We start from the raw sequence: 18,519 nt of genomic DNA, 5'->3' as shown, positions 1-18,519 counted from the left end.
AGACACCAAACCAGTCGAAATAAAATTCACACCAACAAAGCACGCCGTGGAGAGAGGCAAGCAGATGACCATTCAGTCTAGTACCGACGTCAAAGATGTTAAACCCCTGACGTCAAAGATGTTAAAGAATGCCGACGAGGAGTTTGACTATTTAAAAAGTGTCAAATATCAGATCATCATCAAAGTGTGGCTCAGTCGAATGTCAGCACTGAGTACATCAAACCTTATTTCAGAGGCAAGTCATCACGCAATCCGACTCTAACCCTAAAAATAAAGGTGATGATTGTTTGCGGTAATAGTCGCCGTGAACCCAGAAACTCATCGTCCAGACAGATTTTCCAGCTATCCCACGACTGAGGAATCTGGCCTCGACTTTACGGGTATAGACATGCCTAGCCCATCTCCCAGATCGCTCAAGTGGAAAAACAAAACCCTTTGGCTATCAACGTCTTTACACACGAGGGGAAGAGAGTTGTCGTACACAGGATGAGCCTTGTGACCGATACATCCATGCGCAGAATGAATTTATTCCTCATACGAAAAGGTGACAGAATCCACAGTTTGAGTCAACCGTTGTATGACCAATCGAGCCATGACAGAAAGAAACATTTCTCGAACAGAGCATGCCTGGGTGCAGTCGCTTGGGAGGATTGCCGAAACGTAGTGGAGACCGTGATCAAAACTGATCTACCTTCTGTTGTTGGTGATTTATAGCCTAGTTTTATGTTATGTATCGTCCAAATTGTGCTGTTAGTTTAACATTCATATGCTAGTTTTAACTCCGAATTGTGATAATCGTGGTTTTACCGTCCACTGACCACGGGTTTTATATTATATACATATTCTTTATAATCATCGTTGTTCACGTCACAATATGGATGGGATGTTGCCGATGTGATGTTAAATAGTAACTCACTCACTCACTCAGAGAGATCCCGAGCCTGAGGACATTTAGACTTGCTTCATTCATGGCTTGCGCACTGCGGAAACGGTTAGGCAGTAAGGAAAACATTGTGGTTCCGGGGCTGTGAGATTCAGCGTTTGCTATATGAAATCTACAGGAAAACAAACTCACGCCAGGGTTCGGGTTAACATGGCTGGCGGGACCATCATGAACATCTGCCAATGCTTAATTAGCAATCAGTGAGACAATAAGCTACCGAGGAGAAGGCCCTGTACCATGTTTGTGAAATATCTATGATGCCTTACCTGAAGTATATTATCTACGCAAGTCTAGCTACGGGTGGCTTTAAGTCACTGATTGAAGAAAGGTTGTATTTGGTAAATGTTAGTATTTCACTGACTTAATCATATTGGAAGACACATACTTCATGGCTTCTTCCTTTGAATTTGAACTGACAGGCTTGCAGTGTCAAATATTTGCCCAAAGGTGATAGCAGTGCCCCCTCATGTATATGATGTATACCTAATGCTGGTTATTTAAACTGTAACGTAATTTTCATCACAAAATGTATAAACGATAGTACCTACTGATTAGAAAGGCTTATCAGTCTGCAAACACCGACACCGACACCACCCCATCCTAGGCTTACCCCATCTCACACCCTCTCACACATCAGCACACACGCGCATTCTCAACCATTTAGCTCTGGTCCATTCACTCATTATTTGAACCTGGATGACATATATCCTAACGTTAGTAAATTTGGGGAATACAGTCATTTGGTGTGATACCACCTGCTACCTTAGCCACAAAGATTTCCCGTCATGTTTCCTACGAGACAACAAGGCAAAGCCGGGCCCAGGGACCGGTGAAGGCTAGTTCCCGATTTCAGCATCCCTGCCCAGACGTCTGGAGTGTTCAGTTCGGATCAGTATTATCACTGAAACATTCAGATTGCAGTTTTGATTTGCATATAGTTTGATTTACGTCCCAGGTAGCCTTCGAAAAAATTCCGTCTTGTATTCAGTGGAGAATCAGATGGAGTTATTTCTGAAAGGATAGCTGGAAAATGGTCTCTTCCACAATGGTCATTTTGGACAGACCAGTCACATTGATTAAATATTTTAGAGTCTGCAAGAGATAAATACAGAGAAGAGTAAGAGTAAGTGCTAGTTGCAGGATGTAGATAAGTGCTTGAACCACAATTGTCTATGCATAAGCCATTATTAGAAATTATATCTTCTAGAATTTTTCTTCTTGTATTAGTGTTGTTACTATCCCAGAGGGGGTTGTGACCGTTAAGGCAACACGTGATAATACGGGACTTCGGAAGTTCATAACAGAGTGACTGAAATACAGGCAGCAGACTACTTGGAGATAATCTGCAATGGACACGGACACAATATCTTCGTGACGGTTTGTTCACCGTGAACCGAACAATTCGACAACGCTAACACACGATCTAACGTTTAAATACAACTTGTATTTAAACTGACATCAATTTTCCATTTGCACCCAATTTTAACAACTTATACTATAAGTTTCACCTGTCTACCCAGTCAAATGCACGCTTAAAGTTGTTACCAGTTAATGACTGAAGCGAGAACAAAGCATACAGTACTAAGATGGGGACAAAACCAAACTGAGCATCTGGAATAATATTATCTGCAGACCAATCCAACAGCCTTCCGTTAAGAATTCTAGTTAAAAGCTTCCCAAAACAGCTGATCAGATGATAATTACTTGGATTTTTACTATGCCCTTTCTAAAAAACTGTTAGGCACCCGTGAACTGCCACCTCCTCGTGGTGGGTGCTGGGTAACGCGTAGAGCTGTTCATCCCCGTTGTGGACCCGGGGGGATATTTGGTCCACCAACCTGTTTGCCATGGGTTGCCGTGGATCCTGGTGTTTGAGGGTCTGGAACCGGGGCCTGGTTCCTATTGCCCAGGAAACCACTCTGTCCCTGACTTCACTTGGGCGGGAGGTTGAATCGGCCCGATTCTATCAATCGGCTGGTCACGCCCACTCCTGTGTATGGACTTTATTTACTTGTCATTGCACAAATTTGATTTGAAAATGTTAACGTTTGGTCTTGGCACAGTTTTTCTCATAAGATGTTTATGATTTTGATATATGATGTTTTGCACTTTCTCTAGAGTCGTATGCCACAGGGCGGTGGCTCATGGGACAATCGGGTAGATTAATTATTTAGAATTCTTCTGCTGGAGTATTTTATCCGGGTATCCTTGGTGGTGCTGCAAGTTGGAGACCCACTTTTTTTTAGCACTGTCCTTGTGATACTCCGTGGTAGATGGGGACCTCGGATGATAAACCATATTACACTAACCATGGCTTATGAAATTCCACCCAAAAACTCCAAAACGTTCATTTGAAATTGACCCTGTTGATACTGACCGTATGCATCGATTGAGTATTGGCCGCGTTTCCTTGTGATTGAGATTCCTGCAAAGACACCGTTAAAGCTGAACCCCTTTGTTGTATCCAAGAGTATTCAAGGTATTGCTCGGATGTTAAAAACATTAGACGCTTGCGTTCGGGTGCGCTGCTGGTTGAATGCGGGAAAAAAACAACAACAATCAACCAACCTGATGAACATTAAATCTTTCGTGGGCATTCCGGTCACGGGCTCTGCTCACAAAACATTGAACACAAGTAAAGGTATCGTTAGAGATCGTGATCGACTGTTTGATGACATGTCGGACCTAGATATAGTATCAGAAATGAAGGATCAAGGTGTGCTTTACGCTTTTAACTCGGAAAAACAATGAAACCATCAAAACGAATGCGCATCTGTTTATCTCAATATGCTCCCGAATCAGTGAAGGCAGACTACTGTAACATTCAAGTTGACACCTACATCCCCAACCCGCTCAGGTGTTGTAAATGAAATAATATGGACACGGTGTAACTGCTTGCACATTGTCTGTTGTGTGTGCTCACTGTGGTGAGAAAACAGACACAACAGAAGATTGCACTAGTGATTTTGATAAATGCAGCAACTTCTCAGGCGACCATTAATCATTTTCTAAACAGTGTCTTATTTGGAAAGAGCAAATGGAGATAAACACAATACAATTTACTCAACATATCTCTTTTTCTGGGGCGAAAAAAAGTGATCTTCCAAAAAGTTATGCTACAGTAGCAAAAACATCATCTGAGTCTAGCTCTAAACGCTATATCATCTCAGACTGAGGAATCACTTCCTAGTACATCAAAGTCTTTTTCTGATCATAAATATTCTTCTCAGTCACGCTCACAATCTCAATCGACAACCGATAGTCAACTAACTGGTAAAAGTAAACCTAAGCCTAAGCCTGATGCTTCAAAACAACAAAGGGTCACAAAACAGAATTCAGTTGTTCAACAAATATTGGTCTCTTGAAGACATGACCTGTGAAGGTCCCGGGGTAGAATAGGCCTTCAGCAACCCATGCTTGCCATAAAAGGCGACTATGCTTGTCGTAAGAGGCAACTAACGGGATCGGACGGTCAGGTTCTCTGACTTGGGGGCACCCGTGGCGAGTCACCTCCTTGTGGTGGGTGCTGGGTAACGCTAAATCCTCGTTAACAACCCCGTTGTTTACCTGGGGGGACATTTGTTCCACCAACCCTTTTCCCGTGGATTGCGACCCAGTGTCGGTGGAGGACGGGAGTCTGGGGGTTGAGGGCACTGGGGGTCTGTAACCGCGTTCCCTTAGCTCAACACACCCCTTCGACCCTTACTTCACCTAGACGTGAGGTTGAATGGGCCCGGTTCAACCAAATCGGCTGGTCATGCCAAGCCATGTGCATAAATTATAAATATATTTATCATTGCACAAATGTGATTTGGAATTTATGTAATTTTGGTTTTGGCTTTATTGTCTAAAACATGTTTGATTTTGAATTATGTTGTTTTGAACCAAGCCTAGAGTCTTATGCCCAGAAGGCGATGGTTCATGGGCCAATCTGGTTGATTAATTATTCATAATTCTTCCACTGGAGTATATCACCCCGGTATCCTTGAGACTGCAAGTTGGAGCACTTCGTTTTTAGCATTGTCCTTGTGATACTTTGTGGTGGGCGGGGAGCTCGGATAATGAGACTCCGGACAAGACACCATTAAAGCTTAACCCTTTCGCAGTGTCTAAAGGTATTCAAGGTATTGCTGGGGACGTTCAGAACATTGGACGCTTACGTTCGGGTGGTAGTTGAGTGCGGCAAGAAACAACAAGCAACCAATCTGATGAATATTGAATCTTTTGTGGGCATTCCGGTCACGGTCTCTGCTCACAAAATCTTGAACACCAGTAAAGTTATCGTCAGAGATCGGGATCGATTGTTTGCTGATATGTCCGAACTTGACATAGCATCAGAAATAGAAGATCAAGGTGTGTTCTATGTAAAGCGCTTTTCAACCCGAAAAAACTATGAAACATTCCAAACGAATACCTATCTGTCTTCTTTAGGATGCCACACTATCTGGACTTGGGTCTGTTCCGACTCCCCACACGTTTTGTACCCTGCTATACCATCCCAGACTGAGGAATCACTTCATAGTACATCAAAATCTTCTGATCATAAATCATCTTCACAGTCATACTCCATAGTCTCATTCAACAAATTGTTAAAACTAAACCCAAACCTAAGTCTGATGCTTCAAAGCAACAAGGTAGCAAAGCCCCAAAAGGGTCACAAAATAGAATTCAGTTGTTCAGCAAAAATGGATCTCTTGAAGACATGGACGTATCTGAAAACGTCCATTCCAGGGTACATAGCTTGTCGCCCTTCAAAAAAGTGCAGGGTAGATCCCCAATAAATCCACCCAAAAGTTACTTTATTCCAGTAATATTGTACAGTGGAACTGCAGAGGATTGAGGACTAAATTACATGAATTACAGCTATTAGTTCAAGATTCTTTGCACCTTCTGCGATCTGTTTGCAGGAGACTTTTTAAAAAGAAACAGATACTTTTGACCTTCGTCATTACAAAGCATATGATTGCATTTCACCTCCAGGTGATAAGGCCACTGGAGGATCTTCCATTCTAGTCAAAGAGAACATTATCCACAGCCCCATGTCACTAAATACTAATCTGCAGGCCGTTGCAGTACGACTAACTTTGCACGTTGCGTTTACATCATGCTCTCTCTATATCTCTCCGTCATTGACATTTCACAAAACCGATCTTCAAGCTCTGTATGACCAACTCCCGAAACCCTGTATTATAATGGGAGATGTGAATGGGCACAACCCACTCTGGGGAAGTGTAAGTACAAACGCTAAAGGTAAATTAGTGGAGGACGTTTGTTCTGACAATGATTTACGTATTTATAATGACGGTTCCAACACATATTTACAACCTGGTACAGGAACCTATTCTGCTCTCGACTTGTCACTCACAAAAATTCAGAACTACTTAATGAATTTGAATGGTCAGTCCACGATGACCTCTATGGAAGTGACCGTTTTCCTACTATACTAAAAAAACTCCATCTGATGTTCCTCCATCATCAAGGCGGAATTTCAAAAAGGCTAACTGGGCTTTATATGAAACGCTGTGTCCTGACAAAGTTAAACCTGAACGTTTTATTGACGTTCCTGATGCTATTAATGCTTCTCTGATGAATTGAAATCCATAGCTGATGAATGTATACCATATTCCTCTGCAGTTTCACACATAAGAAAACCATGGTCCACTGATGACTTCAAACAAGCTAGAAAGGCAAGAAAAAAGCAGAACATTATTTCCGTCGCCATCCTATGGTGCACAATTTAAATAAATTTAAATTTTTAAATGCTAAAGCATGGTGTACTTTTAAACAGAGCAAACGTCAGTCTTGGCAAAATTATGTATCCAAAATAAATTCTCGGACACCTATGTCCAAGGTATGGTATTAAATCTGGTGTCCATCATCTTAAACATAGAGATCAATTACTTACACATAAATCAGATATTGCAAATAAACTGAATGAACACCTCGCTGAACACTCATCCTCTTCTAATTATGTACCTAAATTCCAACAATACCAAGCCCACGATACTGCTACAGCAGCTGATAACATACATTATCAACTACTGAAGCATTTAACAGAATCATGTCTTCAAAATCTGTTGACTATTTTTGATGATATTTGGACATCGGGTAACTTTCCTCCCTCATGGCGTGATGCTATATTGGTACCAATACCTAAACCTGGACGTGATCATACGGATCCGTCAAATTATCGGCCAATTTCATTAACTAGCTGTGTTTGCAATTTTGTATCCCTTGTGATGAGAGAGTCACGGTCAAGCAGATTTTGCTTGACTGTGTTGAATTCTCCATCACAAGGGATACGTATTTTACAGTTAAAACAATTAAGGATGTTTTTACAACTGTTAGTTCGCATTTAATTATTGGTTTTTGAAAGAAATTTATTTTTTGGTTGAATTTTGAATAATATGTTCTGTAAATAGATGTATTTTAATTATTGGTAGTTTGCATTAATAACTTGAACTGTTGGTGGCTGTATCCTCAAAGGGGGTTGAAGCACTGTACAATTACTGTCCTCCCCAATAAATCCCCTCAAAAGATAGTTTATTCCAATAATATAGTACAGTGGAAGTGCAGAAGACTGAGGCCTAATTTAAATGAATTACAGCTATTAGTCAAAGATGTTACAACTTCAGCGATCTTTCTCCGAGAGACATATTTCAAACAGACAGATACATTTGACCTTCGTCATTTTAATGCATATCATTGTTTTCCCCTCCGTTTGATGGAGTGTCAATGGAGCATTCTAGTCAGACAAAACGTTATCCATAGCCCTGTTTCACTTATTACTAATATGCAGGGTGATGCTCTGAGAATTACTTTACATGAGCTCTATATGACCAACTCCCGCAACCCTGTATTATAATGAATGAGTGAGTGAGTTAATATTTAACGTCACATAGGCAATACCTCAGCGATATCGTGACGAGATCATACGTGACATAAAAAAGAAATATATATGGATATTATGAAGAAACTGTCGACGAAGGACAGTAAAACCACTAGACTGTCACAGTTAGTATTAACACTAGCGTGGAACCCTAAAAGCATAATAGTATCAATATTTCGACAGTACATTATAAAGGCCATAGAGCGCCAACAACAGAGGGTAAATCACCATACTAGAGACCATGGGGACTTACACTACCTCTGCTACCTGCATGCTCCCATCCCCTCAGTTGCTGGCGACTGTATGCAAGATTAACCACAAATTAAAATGACACATATTCTACAGCTAAAAAAAGTGAAAGGTTAAATCTCACTTCAACTGTTTTGGGACTTACGTACCCTCTCAGGAGGACAATAATTTTACGGTACTTCAACAACCTCTGAGGATAACAATCATAGTTGCTTATTCAACTTCCGATCATAAAACGTTTATCTATTTACAAGTCATGTCATTCTTTCAAAAACGCAATGATTAAATGATAACTAACATTACTAAAAAGATCCTTCATAGTTCGTGATTTAAAATAGTTATCCCTTGTGATGGAATATTCAACACAGTCAAGAAAAAATGCTTGACTGTAATTCTTTCAATGGGGATGCAAGGGATGCAAAACGGAGGATCATCACCTTTTAACAAGTACTCATGTGTATACCGCGTATGACCAATACGACATCGTCGCATAATGACCTCCTCAAATCTGGACTGACAGCCAAGTAGGTGTAACCAATATAGGGTTTTATGGCATGTAATTTATTGATACCTACTTGAGTGTCCCACTTCATCTGCATCAGATCTCGGATACAAGATCTTATTGTAGCTTTATAATCAGAGTATGGGATGACAAATGATTTGTTCAGTGCTGTCTTAGCAGCGAAATCGGCCATTGTGGATAACCAGCAAAAGACGATGTCGCACTGGCCAGTAGCAAGATCATTATATAATTCAATGATTTCAATAAAAAGTGGATGTTGAGAAGACAAATCTTTAATCGCCGGAAAGCAAGAAAGAGAATCCGAAAATATAGTGTAATTGTAATGCATCATATTTACTTTTTAACTGATTAAATTCTTGTTTATATTGAAGGTCATTAGTTTCAGATCTTTTAAATGTTGCTAGTGTTAGGTCAACTCGTGTCCTCACCAACTGCCAAGGAGGAGAAGAAAGAAGACGGAAAGGAGACATACCTTCCAGCTCAATGCCGCCAGCAGCAATCAATGGTTTAATTCGTATTCCAAAAGGCGGAACTAGAGAAGGAGGATTAAATACACATTTATATTCAGGGTTAGACTTGGTAGAATATAGTTTTGTTATATATTGTAAGGATAGTTTTATACGGCGTTGTTTTAGAGATGGTTCATCAGCCTCTACATAAAGACTTTCAACAGGAGAAGTTCGGAAAGATCGAAGACAGAATCTAAGACCTTGGTGATGAACAGAATCTATTTGTTTAAGATTACATTTGCAGGCTCCACCATAAATGATGGAACCATAATCGAGTTTAGAACGGACGAGTGATCTGTATAAGTGGAGAAGGGTCTTCTGGTCCCCTCCCCACTTAGAGTTTGAAACAACCTTTAATAAATCAAGTGCTTTCAGACATTTAGCTCTCAGAGATTTAATATGAGGTAAGAAAGTAAGATGTTGATCGAATATCAATCCCCGAAATCTAACCTCCTTTACAATTGCAATTGGAGAGCCTGCAAGAAGCAATTCTGGGTCTCTGTGTGGCTTATATTTCAGACAGAAATGGATGCAATTAAAAACTGTTTCGTTCTGACCAATCATTAATTTTATTTAGACACATCTGTAATTGTCTCTCAATCGTGTGCATATTTCTACCTCAACATGACACATTAAAATCATCTACAAATAATGATCCATCGATGGATTCAATTAAAACTTTAGATAAGCTGTTTATTTTTGTGCTGAATAACGTTACCGATAATATACTACCGTGTGGTACACCTTGGTCTTGATCGTACATATCAGACATGGTGGAGCCAACACGTACCTGAACTTGCCTATCTGCTAAAAACGCAGATATTAATTGACACAAACGGCCTCTCAAACCCATTCCATGAAGATCTTTTAAAATTCCATACTTCCAGGTCGTATCATAAGCTTTTTCTAAACAAAAAATATGGATGCAGCATGTTGTTTTTTGGTGATAGCATCCTTTACAAAAGTTTCCAATCTAACCAAATGGTCTATGGTGCTTCTATTTTTTCTGAAACCACACTGAATATTTTTTATAAGATTATTTGTTTCAAGGTACCATATCAGTCGGTTATTGACCATTTTCTCCATGGTCTTACATAAACAGCTGGTAAGGGATATTGGCCTATAACTAGAAGGGTCTGTAACTATATCCATTTTGACATCTGTCATCAAAGAGTCGATCACGATCACTTATGATGCCTTTGCTGGTGTTCAAGTATCTGTTGGGAGATACTGACACAGATATACCAACAAGTTCTTCGACTGACGCTAGGTTCGTGGCTTGCTGTCGCCTGGCACATTCAATGAGAATAGATCCAGACCTCAGACGTTTGATAGTTTTAACATCACCTGCGATTCCATAAATTCCCTTTGCAACTGCAAAAGGATTTAAACTGACTGATGTCTTATCGGGTGTTTCCATCACCAAGAATCGGGGCCAATACTCCACTGATTTTGTTCTAGGAATCATATCATCATTCTCTGAATCATCTTCCAGTGTACGTTTTGATTTTTTGATGGCGCTTGGAAAAGTCATGGTTGTATGATTAAGTTTCATCATTCCTACTCACCACCCGCCACCGAGTGCCAATAAAGGCGATATCCTATTGCCTGTGGATGTTCAACAGACAGATACCAGGGATATAGAGATGGTATACAATAGTAGTAAGGCCTACCAGTTTGGCCCATGAGCCATCGCCTTCTGCCACCAGCATCTAGGCAAATTTTCACAAAATTGAAAATTCATATATTACACTCAAAGTAAAACATTTCAACATTGCATCCAAACAGAATCAAGCCAAAATATGATAGAGCAATGAAACTTAGTGCTCAGGGCTCGGCATGACCAGCCGATTGGTCCAACCAGACCCATTCAACCACCCGTCTAGGCGAAGTCAGGGTGGTGTATTGAGCAACAGGAACACGGTTACAGGCCCCTATTGCAACCACACAGGACCGCAACCCACGGCAAACAGGTTGGTGGACCAAACATCCCACCGGGTCCCCAACGGGGGTGAACGACTCTCAGCGTTACCCAGCACCCACCACGAGGAGGTGGCCGTTCACGGGTGCCGTATTATAATGGGAGATCTGAATCGGTACAACCCACTCTGGGGTAGTGTAACTACAAACGCTAAAGGTAAATTGTTGGAGGACTTTGTTCTGACAATGATTTGTGCATTTATAATGATGGTCCCAGCACATATTTGCACCTTGGTACAGAGTCCTATTCTGCTCTCGATCTGTCACTCTCAAATTCAGAACTACTAAAATGAATTCAAATGGTCAGTACATGATAGTGGAAGTGACCATTTTCCTACTATAATAAAACCTGTACCTCCATTATCAAGTCGGAATTTTAAAAAAGCTACTTGGGCTTTGTTTGCAACACTGCGTTTATTGACGCTCCTGATGCTATTAAATGTTTTTCGGATGAACTGAATTCCATAGCTTATGAGGGTATACCTATTCTATTGATGAACTCCATACTGCTCTTGATCATGCTCACGATACTGCTACAGAAGCTGATAACATATATTATCCACGCCTGAAGCACTGACCAGAATCCTGTTTATAGACGCTCTTATATAATTTTTGATGATATTTGGGCTTCAAGATTAACAGGTTATCAAAGGTTTTAAGCGATTCAAGCGATGGATCATTTTTCGTGGATGATTTTAATGTTTCTTATCGTGGGAATAATATGCATACTATTGAACAGCAACTACGGCTGTGGTGCAACAAAATAGATAAATGGTGTCTTGAAGACGGCTTCAAATTTTCTAAATCAAAAACCAGTTGCATACAATTCTGTCGTAAATACAGACCCCATAAAGACCCAGAACTATTTCTAAGTGGCACTCCTATCAAAAGTTGTCAAAGTAAGACAATGGCCGATCTTGCTGCGAAGGCAGCACTCAACAAATCTGTGACACCACTACTTATTCCATACACTGATTATACAGCTACCATTAGATCCTTTATACGTGATCTGATGCCAAATGCAGAATGAACCTTAAGTATCTGAAATAACGAGGTAATGTTTCCAGGGCCCCATTTCACAAAGCTGTCGGGCCCGTGAAGGTCCAGGGGTAGAATAGGCCTTCAGCAACCCAGCTTGCCATAAAAGGCGACTATGCTTGTCGCAAGAGGCGACTAACGCGATTGGGTGGTCAGGCTCACTGACTTGGTTGACACATGTCATCGGTTCCCAGTTGCACAGATCGATGCTCATGTTGTTGATCGCTGGACACCATTATTTACAGACCGCCGCCATGTAGCTGGAATATTGCTGAGTGCGGCGTAAAACTAAACTCACTCACTCACAAAGTTCTCGTAAACCTGAGATCTCGAAGCTTTTCTCGTAGCATTCGTACCACCTACACTGTAACACAGAAAGTAGGGATGCTGCAGGAAAAGTTACGAGATCTCAAGTTGTCATGAGAGTGATTTTTCTGTTAATTGCACAATTGATTAAGTGATAAATATTACTGGGTCGCATTGTTTAGTTTTGAGTGATAATTGTTATGGGTCACATTTCGTCTCATGAATGTTCAGTGCTGTTAGTATTTAAATGGCAGGCCTTTAAGGTAGTGCTTTGGTCTTGTCTCCCTTGGTCAGTTCTGTTTACTTTTGTGGGTATGCGAGAAAATTCTAAATTGGTGGCGATGTTGTCGCAAAGTGCTCGAATATTCAAGAATAAGTGACTGTATAAGGCTGGTTGTTCTGTTAAAGGACACACACGGATTTACTGAGTTGTCATCATCTACACATGTCTACCTCTTCGTCTGATCGACCAACATCCAGCACTGATCTCTTGCCGTGTAACATTTAGAATAACTGTTTCTCACTCTCAAACCAAGACGTTGGTGAGCTGATATTATATCTGTGCCCCGTTACCTTAGATTTGACTCAGTTAGTGTTTACTAGAAACGTCTATTGTAAATCTTTGTATATTGCCTTTGTTTGCTCAGTACGTAATACTGAAATATTTTAGACTTGTCTGTGTTATAATTTGATGGCAAAGTTTTAACCGTGACAAAGTGTTCGTCAGCTTTGTGAAACGTGGTTTCTATATTCTGTGTATGATGGAGATAAGGTTGTCTGGTGCGGTGACTTGGCTCAGTAGGAGTTACAGATTTTTATGATGTTGAGATAAATACCATAACTGTTGGCATAATCAGGAACATTTTATTTCACAGGCACTACATTAATGACAGTGGACGACGTCATCAGTAGACAAGATTATGTTCCGTGTATACAGGCAGCTACAGAAACTTAACTCGACTGCAATCGTATGTCAAGGTTTGCATGCTGATAATTCCTCGTCTACAATGCAAGTGCATCAAACGATAATCAAGAAATACAGTTCGCTATACCACCATGTATGGTGTAATACAGTACACGTTTGCCATCACTATATAGACAATACACGAGGACGCATGATTCAGGGCAAAAGGTACTTTATCACACTTAAACTAAATATATTTTAGAGTGCTTTGTGTTTCTTTTCTGATATGTCAAATTTATTGCACACGGGAATTCACCTAAGCAGAAAACGAACAGAAACGCGACAGCGTCGGTGACCTAAATTAACAATCCTTGCTGAGGGTGGCTGGCTCTTTCATTAACGTGTCTGTAGAACAGGAAACGGGGTGCTACTGAATAACCTCTAGTGCCAATAACAACTGGCATGTCAAACTAACGTCCGTTACCAAGGGAACGTCTCCTTACGAGGGGGCAAACAAGAAGGGTCAAGTGACGTTGATACAGTGTGACGTAATACAATAAAATGTACTTTATCGCCTGGTACTGTCGGTGCCTTTGATCTTTTAGCGACGCATCCAAGAAATGCAGGTACATAAGTTCAAAGTAATGAGATGAGATGGTGGCTAGTAATGAAACCAGAAACTTCCATGTATTTGATCCGAGTATCAACTTGATGTTTTAGACCATACGCTTGAAGTGGTTTGGAGAATGTTTTCATAAAGTTTTATAATGTTGTATCGAAATGAATACTTTAAGTGCATACGTTGTGGGGTGTTTTGGGACTTGGCAGTTGATTTTTAAAAAAATACCCACCGTGTTCATTTCAAACGATAAAAGTTCTTGACGGTTTTCAAACGATGCTTGAATGAAAAACAGAAATCAGGTTCTACAAAAGTTATTTAACATATTTTATGTGCAGATTGTCTCAGCTAAAAACAACAACATTGCGGATAGTGATGAAAGATACCTCATTTTCATGATGAGTAGTACTGTGGGTACAGAGGAACCAAACCTGAACAGCAATAACTAAACAGACAAAAAACATTGCGGACAGTGATGAAAGGTGCTCCATTTTAATAATGATTAGTGAGCACAAACACACCAAAGCTGAGCAGCCATTCAGTTTTGTATCCTTTTAAAACAGCATTTGTTCCGATGGCAAAATCTGGAATGGAATCCCCATGCAAGTAGTACACATTTTAATACATATGACCCCTCTGTGCAGGATATACTGGGTGTTTGACCATATTTTTACAACACCCTTGGTAACATCTGTGGATGTTTGTTTTCCTTGTGGGGATTGCACATAATAGTTTCCAGATGTGATCCCAAATTAGAATATATCCGTTGTCCAAGTCGCAGGGAAATCCACGGAGGTTCTGGGCCCTTGTTTTCGATGCGTTCGTACGCTTAAGAATTCTTTGATCATAGCCAATGAGTTAAGAACGGGCTTAAGAAGTCCGTTGGCCTACGAACGTTTCGAGAATAGCTAGACTGATTACAACTGTTGACCAGCAGGCACTGACATATGTGACTACTCCTTTAATCGGTTGGTTATTATCTGTGACTGAGTTTATTATGTGTCATCCAGCCAAGACGTCATTAATCGATGTTCATTATATCAATCACTGTACTTGTTTGTCTACATTCGATTATTGACTAGGCTGAACAGGCCGTCATCCTATCACAGCGGGGTAGACCACATTTCATGCTGTTGACCACAGGACTCGATTATTTACAGACCGATATTATACAGCACGAATATTACTGAGTGTTGTGTAAAACAACAAATATACGTAGTGGTGCATCTTTCAAGCTAAACTACTTATTATCCTCGCGCCCGGCCCTGTTTTGATGTGGATTGTCCGCACCCCTTCCACCGTGGCAAAATAGAAATAAGAGTTTTTACGATTAGTACACTTAATATAAACTTGGCTGTTCCAATATCCCACACGAGATTTTCTGCGTGATTTAAAAGGACACTTGACAATGTTGCTTTTTTTTTCGCTTACCAGATCAACTATATGGGCAGTCTGTCTACTCCAATTCCAAGCGGCTAGCCTACTGGGAGAGATGAGAGCAGCGAACAAAGACTGTGTGCGAATTCTTAACACCCTTTTAGGCACTGTTTTGTACAGAAGTGTGTAATTCAGAGCATGCAATTTGAAATGCGTTTTCTTTCTATGGTGATCTTTAGTGCACACAATCAACGTTTGAGAAACGGCATGGGCTGAAGAACACTTGCAGTCAGGACGACTTTGAGTTTGGAAAATATCGTTGATATAGATTGTGTCATTGAAAACCATGAGAACATGTTTTTTTTCCTGGCGAGTACAAATGAAGTGAAGCTGTCGAAGGTGATCATAGAATACACAGTGAGCTTTCCCTACAAACACCCTCTTCCTGTCCTTGCCATCAAAACGCACTGAACTGTATATGTCCTTCTTGGTTGTCCTATACATCCAGAAGAATGTGCATCGGCCCATGTCGGGATAAAGATATTGAACTGGCCCCTCAAAATCTAACTTTACTCTACGCATGTTTTTCAGGTTGGGTGTTTCATAGAAGAATACATTTCTTTCTTGACCCTTTATCATATACACAAATAGATAAGGAGTTTCGTGTCTGAACATGTTTCCATAACCTGCCATTTGACAAAATGTTTTTGTGTTAATTATCTTTTGTTCAGTCTCCCTTTCTGCATCTCCTGCACCATTTGTCTCCATCGCTTTATGTTCAGTGCCAGCTTTTGTATCTATCGCCATTTGTTGAGTGGTATATCCTGTACCTTTAGTCTCAATTGCGTTATGTTTAGTTCTCCTTTCTGCACCTTTTATCTCATTCGCTTTTTGGTCAGTCCCACCGTCTCCAGCTGTTGTCTTAACTGCCTTTTGGTCAGTCCCATCTTCTCTACCTTTTGTCTCAATTGCCTTGTATTTAGTCCTTTCTTCTCCATCTTTTGTCTCAACCCCCTTCTGTTTATCCCCACCTTCTGGATCTGTTGTCTCAATTGCCTTTTGGGCTCTGCCACCTTCTTCCCTTATTGTCTCAATCACCTTTTGTTCAGTCCCTCCTCCTGCACCTCTTGTCTCAATCACCTTTTGTTCAGTCCCTCCTCCTGCACCTCTTGTCTCAATCACCTTTTGTTCAGTCCCTCCTCCTGCACCTCTTGTCTCAATCACCTTTTGTTTAGTCCCTCCTCCTGCACCTCTTGTCTCAATCACCTTTTGTTCAGTCCCTCCTCCTGCACCTCTTGTCTCAATCACCTTTTGCTCAGTCCCTCCTCCTGCACCTCTTGTCTCAATCACCTTTTGTTCAGTCCCTCCTCCTGCACCTCTTGTCTCAATCACCTTTTGTTCAGTCCCTCCTCCTGCACCTCTTGTCTCAATCACCTTTTGTTTAGTCCCATCTTCTGTACCTTTAACCTCACTCGCCTTTTGTTCAGTTCCACTTCTTGTACCTTTTGTCTCAGTCGCTTTATGTTTAGAACCATCTACACCATCCTTTGTCTCGATTACCTTTTGTTCAGTCCCACTTTCTGTATATTTTGTCTGAATTGCCTTTTGGTCAGTTCCACCTGCCGCACCTTTTGTCTCAATCGCCTTTTGTTTAGCCCCACCTTCTGGATCTGTTGTCTCAATTGCCTTTTGGGTTCTGCCACCTTCTTCCCTTATTGTCTCAATCACCTTTTGTTCAGTCCCTCCTCCTGCACCTCTTGTCTCAATCACCTTTTGTTTAGTCCCATCTTCTGTACCTTTAAACTCACTCGCCTTTTGTTCAGTTCCACTTCTTGTACCTTTTGTCTCAGTCGCTTTATGTTTAGAACCATCTACACCATCCTTTGTCTCGATTGCCTTTTGTTCAGTCCCACTTTCTGTATATTTTGTCTGAATTGCCTTTTGGTCAGTTCCACCTGCCGCATCTTTTGTCTCAATCGCCTTCTGTTTATCCCCACCTTCTGGATCTGTTGTCTCAATTGCCTTTTGGGCTCTGCCACCTTCTTCCCTTATTGTCTCAATCACCTTTTGTTCAGTCCCTCCTCCTGCACCTCTTGTCTCAATCACCTTTTGTTCAGTCCCTCCTCCTGCACCTCTTGTCTCAATCACCTTTTGTTCAGTCCCTCCTCCTGCACCTTTTGTCTCAATCACCTTTTGTTTAGTCCCATCTTCTGTACCTTTAAACTCACTCGCCTTTTGTACAGTTCCACTTCTTGTACCTTTTGTCTCAGTCGCTTTATGTTTAGAACCATCTACACCATCCTTTGTCCCGATTGCCTTTTGTTCAGTCCCACTTTCTGTATATTTTGTTTGAATTGCCTTTTGGTCAGTTCCACCTGCCGCACCTTTTGTCTCAATCGCCTTTTGTTTAGCCCCACCTTCTGGATCTTTTGTCCTAGATGCCTTTTCGGCATTCCCACCTTCTGCCCATTTTGTCTCATTCGCCATCTGTTCAGTCCCTCTTCCTGTACCTTTTGTCTCAATCACCTTTTCTTCAATTGCACTTCCTGTGCCTTTTCTTTCAGTTTTCTTTTGTTCAGTTCCACCTTCTCCATCTTTTGTCTGGATTTCTTTTTGTTGAGACCCATCTTCTGTACCTTTTGTCCCAATCGCTTTTTGTTTAGTTCCCCTTTCTGTGCCTTTTTTCGGAACCGCCTTTTGTTTAGTCCCACCTTCTGTACCTTTGGCACCAACAGCATTTTGTTCAGTCTCAAGTTCTATATCTCTTGCTTGAATTGCCCTTTGTTTCCTCCCACTTTTTATATCTTTTGTCCCACCTTCTACGCCATTTTTCTCAATCGCCTTTTGTTCAGTCCCACCTTTTATACCTTTCATCAGCTGGAATAGAATTTCTCCATGGACGTTCAGTCGGTAGTGGGTCAGTTGTCCGTGAGAGCTTTTGGTGAGGTGGCATGCCATATCACTTTCTATTATATTACAGTTGTGGGATATATTGCATGAAGCAAGGGATTCCAAATGTGATGCTCCTCTGGTCTCTTGTATGATACCACCCCCAACGACTGCACTTGTGCACCAAACCAGAACACCCATCATATGCCATTGGAACATGCTGATGGTTACGACGGTAGAGTTTCTATATCACTGACAAGACGTTTTCTGCGGAACTGGCTTCCAGTATGTTT

General features: G+C 41.0%; 1 protein-coding gene across 1 annotated transcript; it reads right to left on the bottom strand.

Moving 5' to 3' along the window:
• Positions 1–6,802: 6,802 nt before the first annotated feature.
• LOC137277298 (uncharacterized) lies at positions 6,803–18,295 on the bottom strand. Its single transcript, XM_067808958.1, has 3 exons — positions 16,243–18,295; positions 9,077–9,136; positions 6,803–6,822 (listed from the first exon to the last, which is right to left on the bottom strand). The coding sequence occupies exons 1-3, from the start codon at positions 18,293–18,295 to the stop codon at positions 6,803–6,805; spliced, it is 2,133 nt and encodes a 710-aa protein (XP_067665059.1).
• Between the last annotated feature and the right edge of the window lie 224 nt (positions 18,296–18,519).

Source organism: Haliotis asinina, chromosome 1 (assembly GCF_037392515.1).
Source record: "Haliotis asinina isolate JCU_RB_2024 chromosome 1, JCU_Hal_asi_v2, whole genome shotgun sequence".
Classification (NCBI taxonomy): Eukaryota; Metazoa; Mollusca; class Gastropoda; order Lepetellida; family Haliotidae; genus Haliotis; species Haliotis asinina.
Note: the sequence above shows the minus strand (reverse complement) of the source record. Positions and strands in the feature narration are given on the sequence as shown.

Excerpts from the sequence above, each read along its gene's own strand:
- LOC137277298 (XM_067808958.1), bottom strand. The coding sequence starts at position 18,295 with ATGGCATGCCACCTCACCAAAAGCTCTCACGGACAACTGACCCACTAC. Across the intron at positions 9,137-16,242 it reads TAAGACAACAGCTGGAGACG|TTCCGCCTTTTGGAATACGA; the intron begins GTGGGACTGACC and ends CTCCTTCTCTAG. Across the intron at positions 6,823-9,076 it reads TGGCGGCATTGAGCTGGAAG|ATGATGGACACCAGATTTAA; the intron begins GTATGTCTCCTT and ends TCTATGTTTAAG.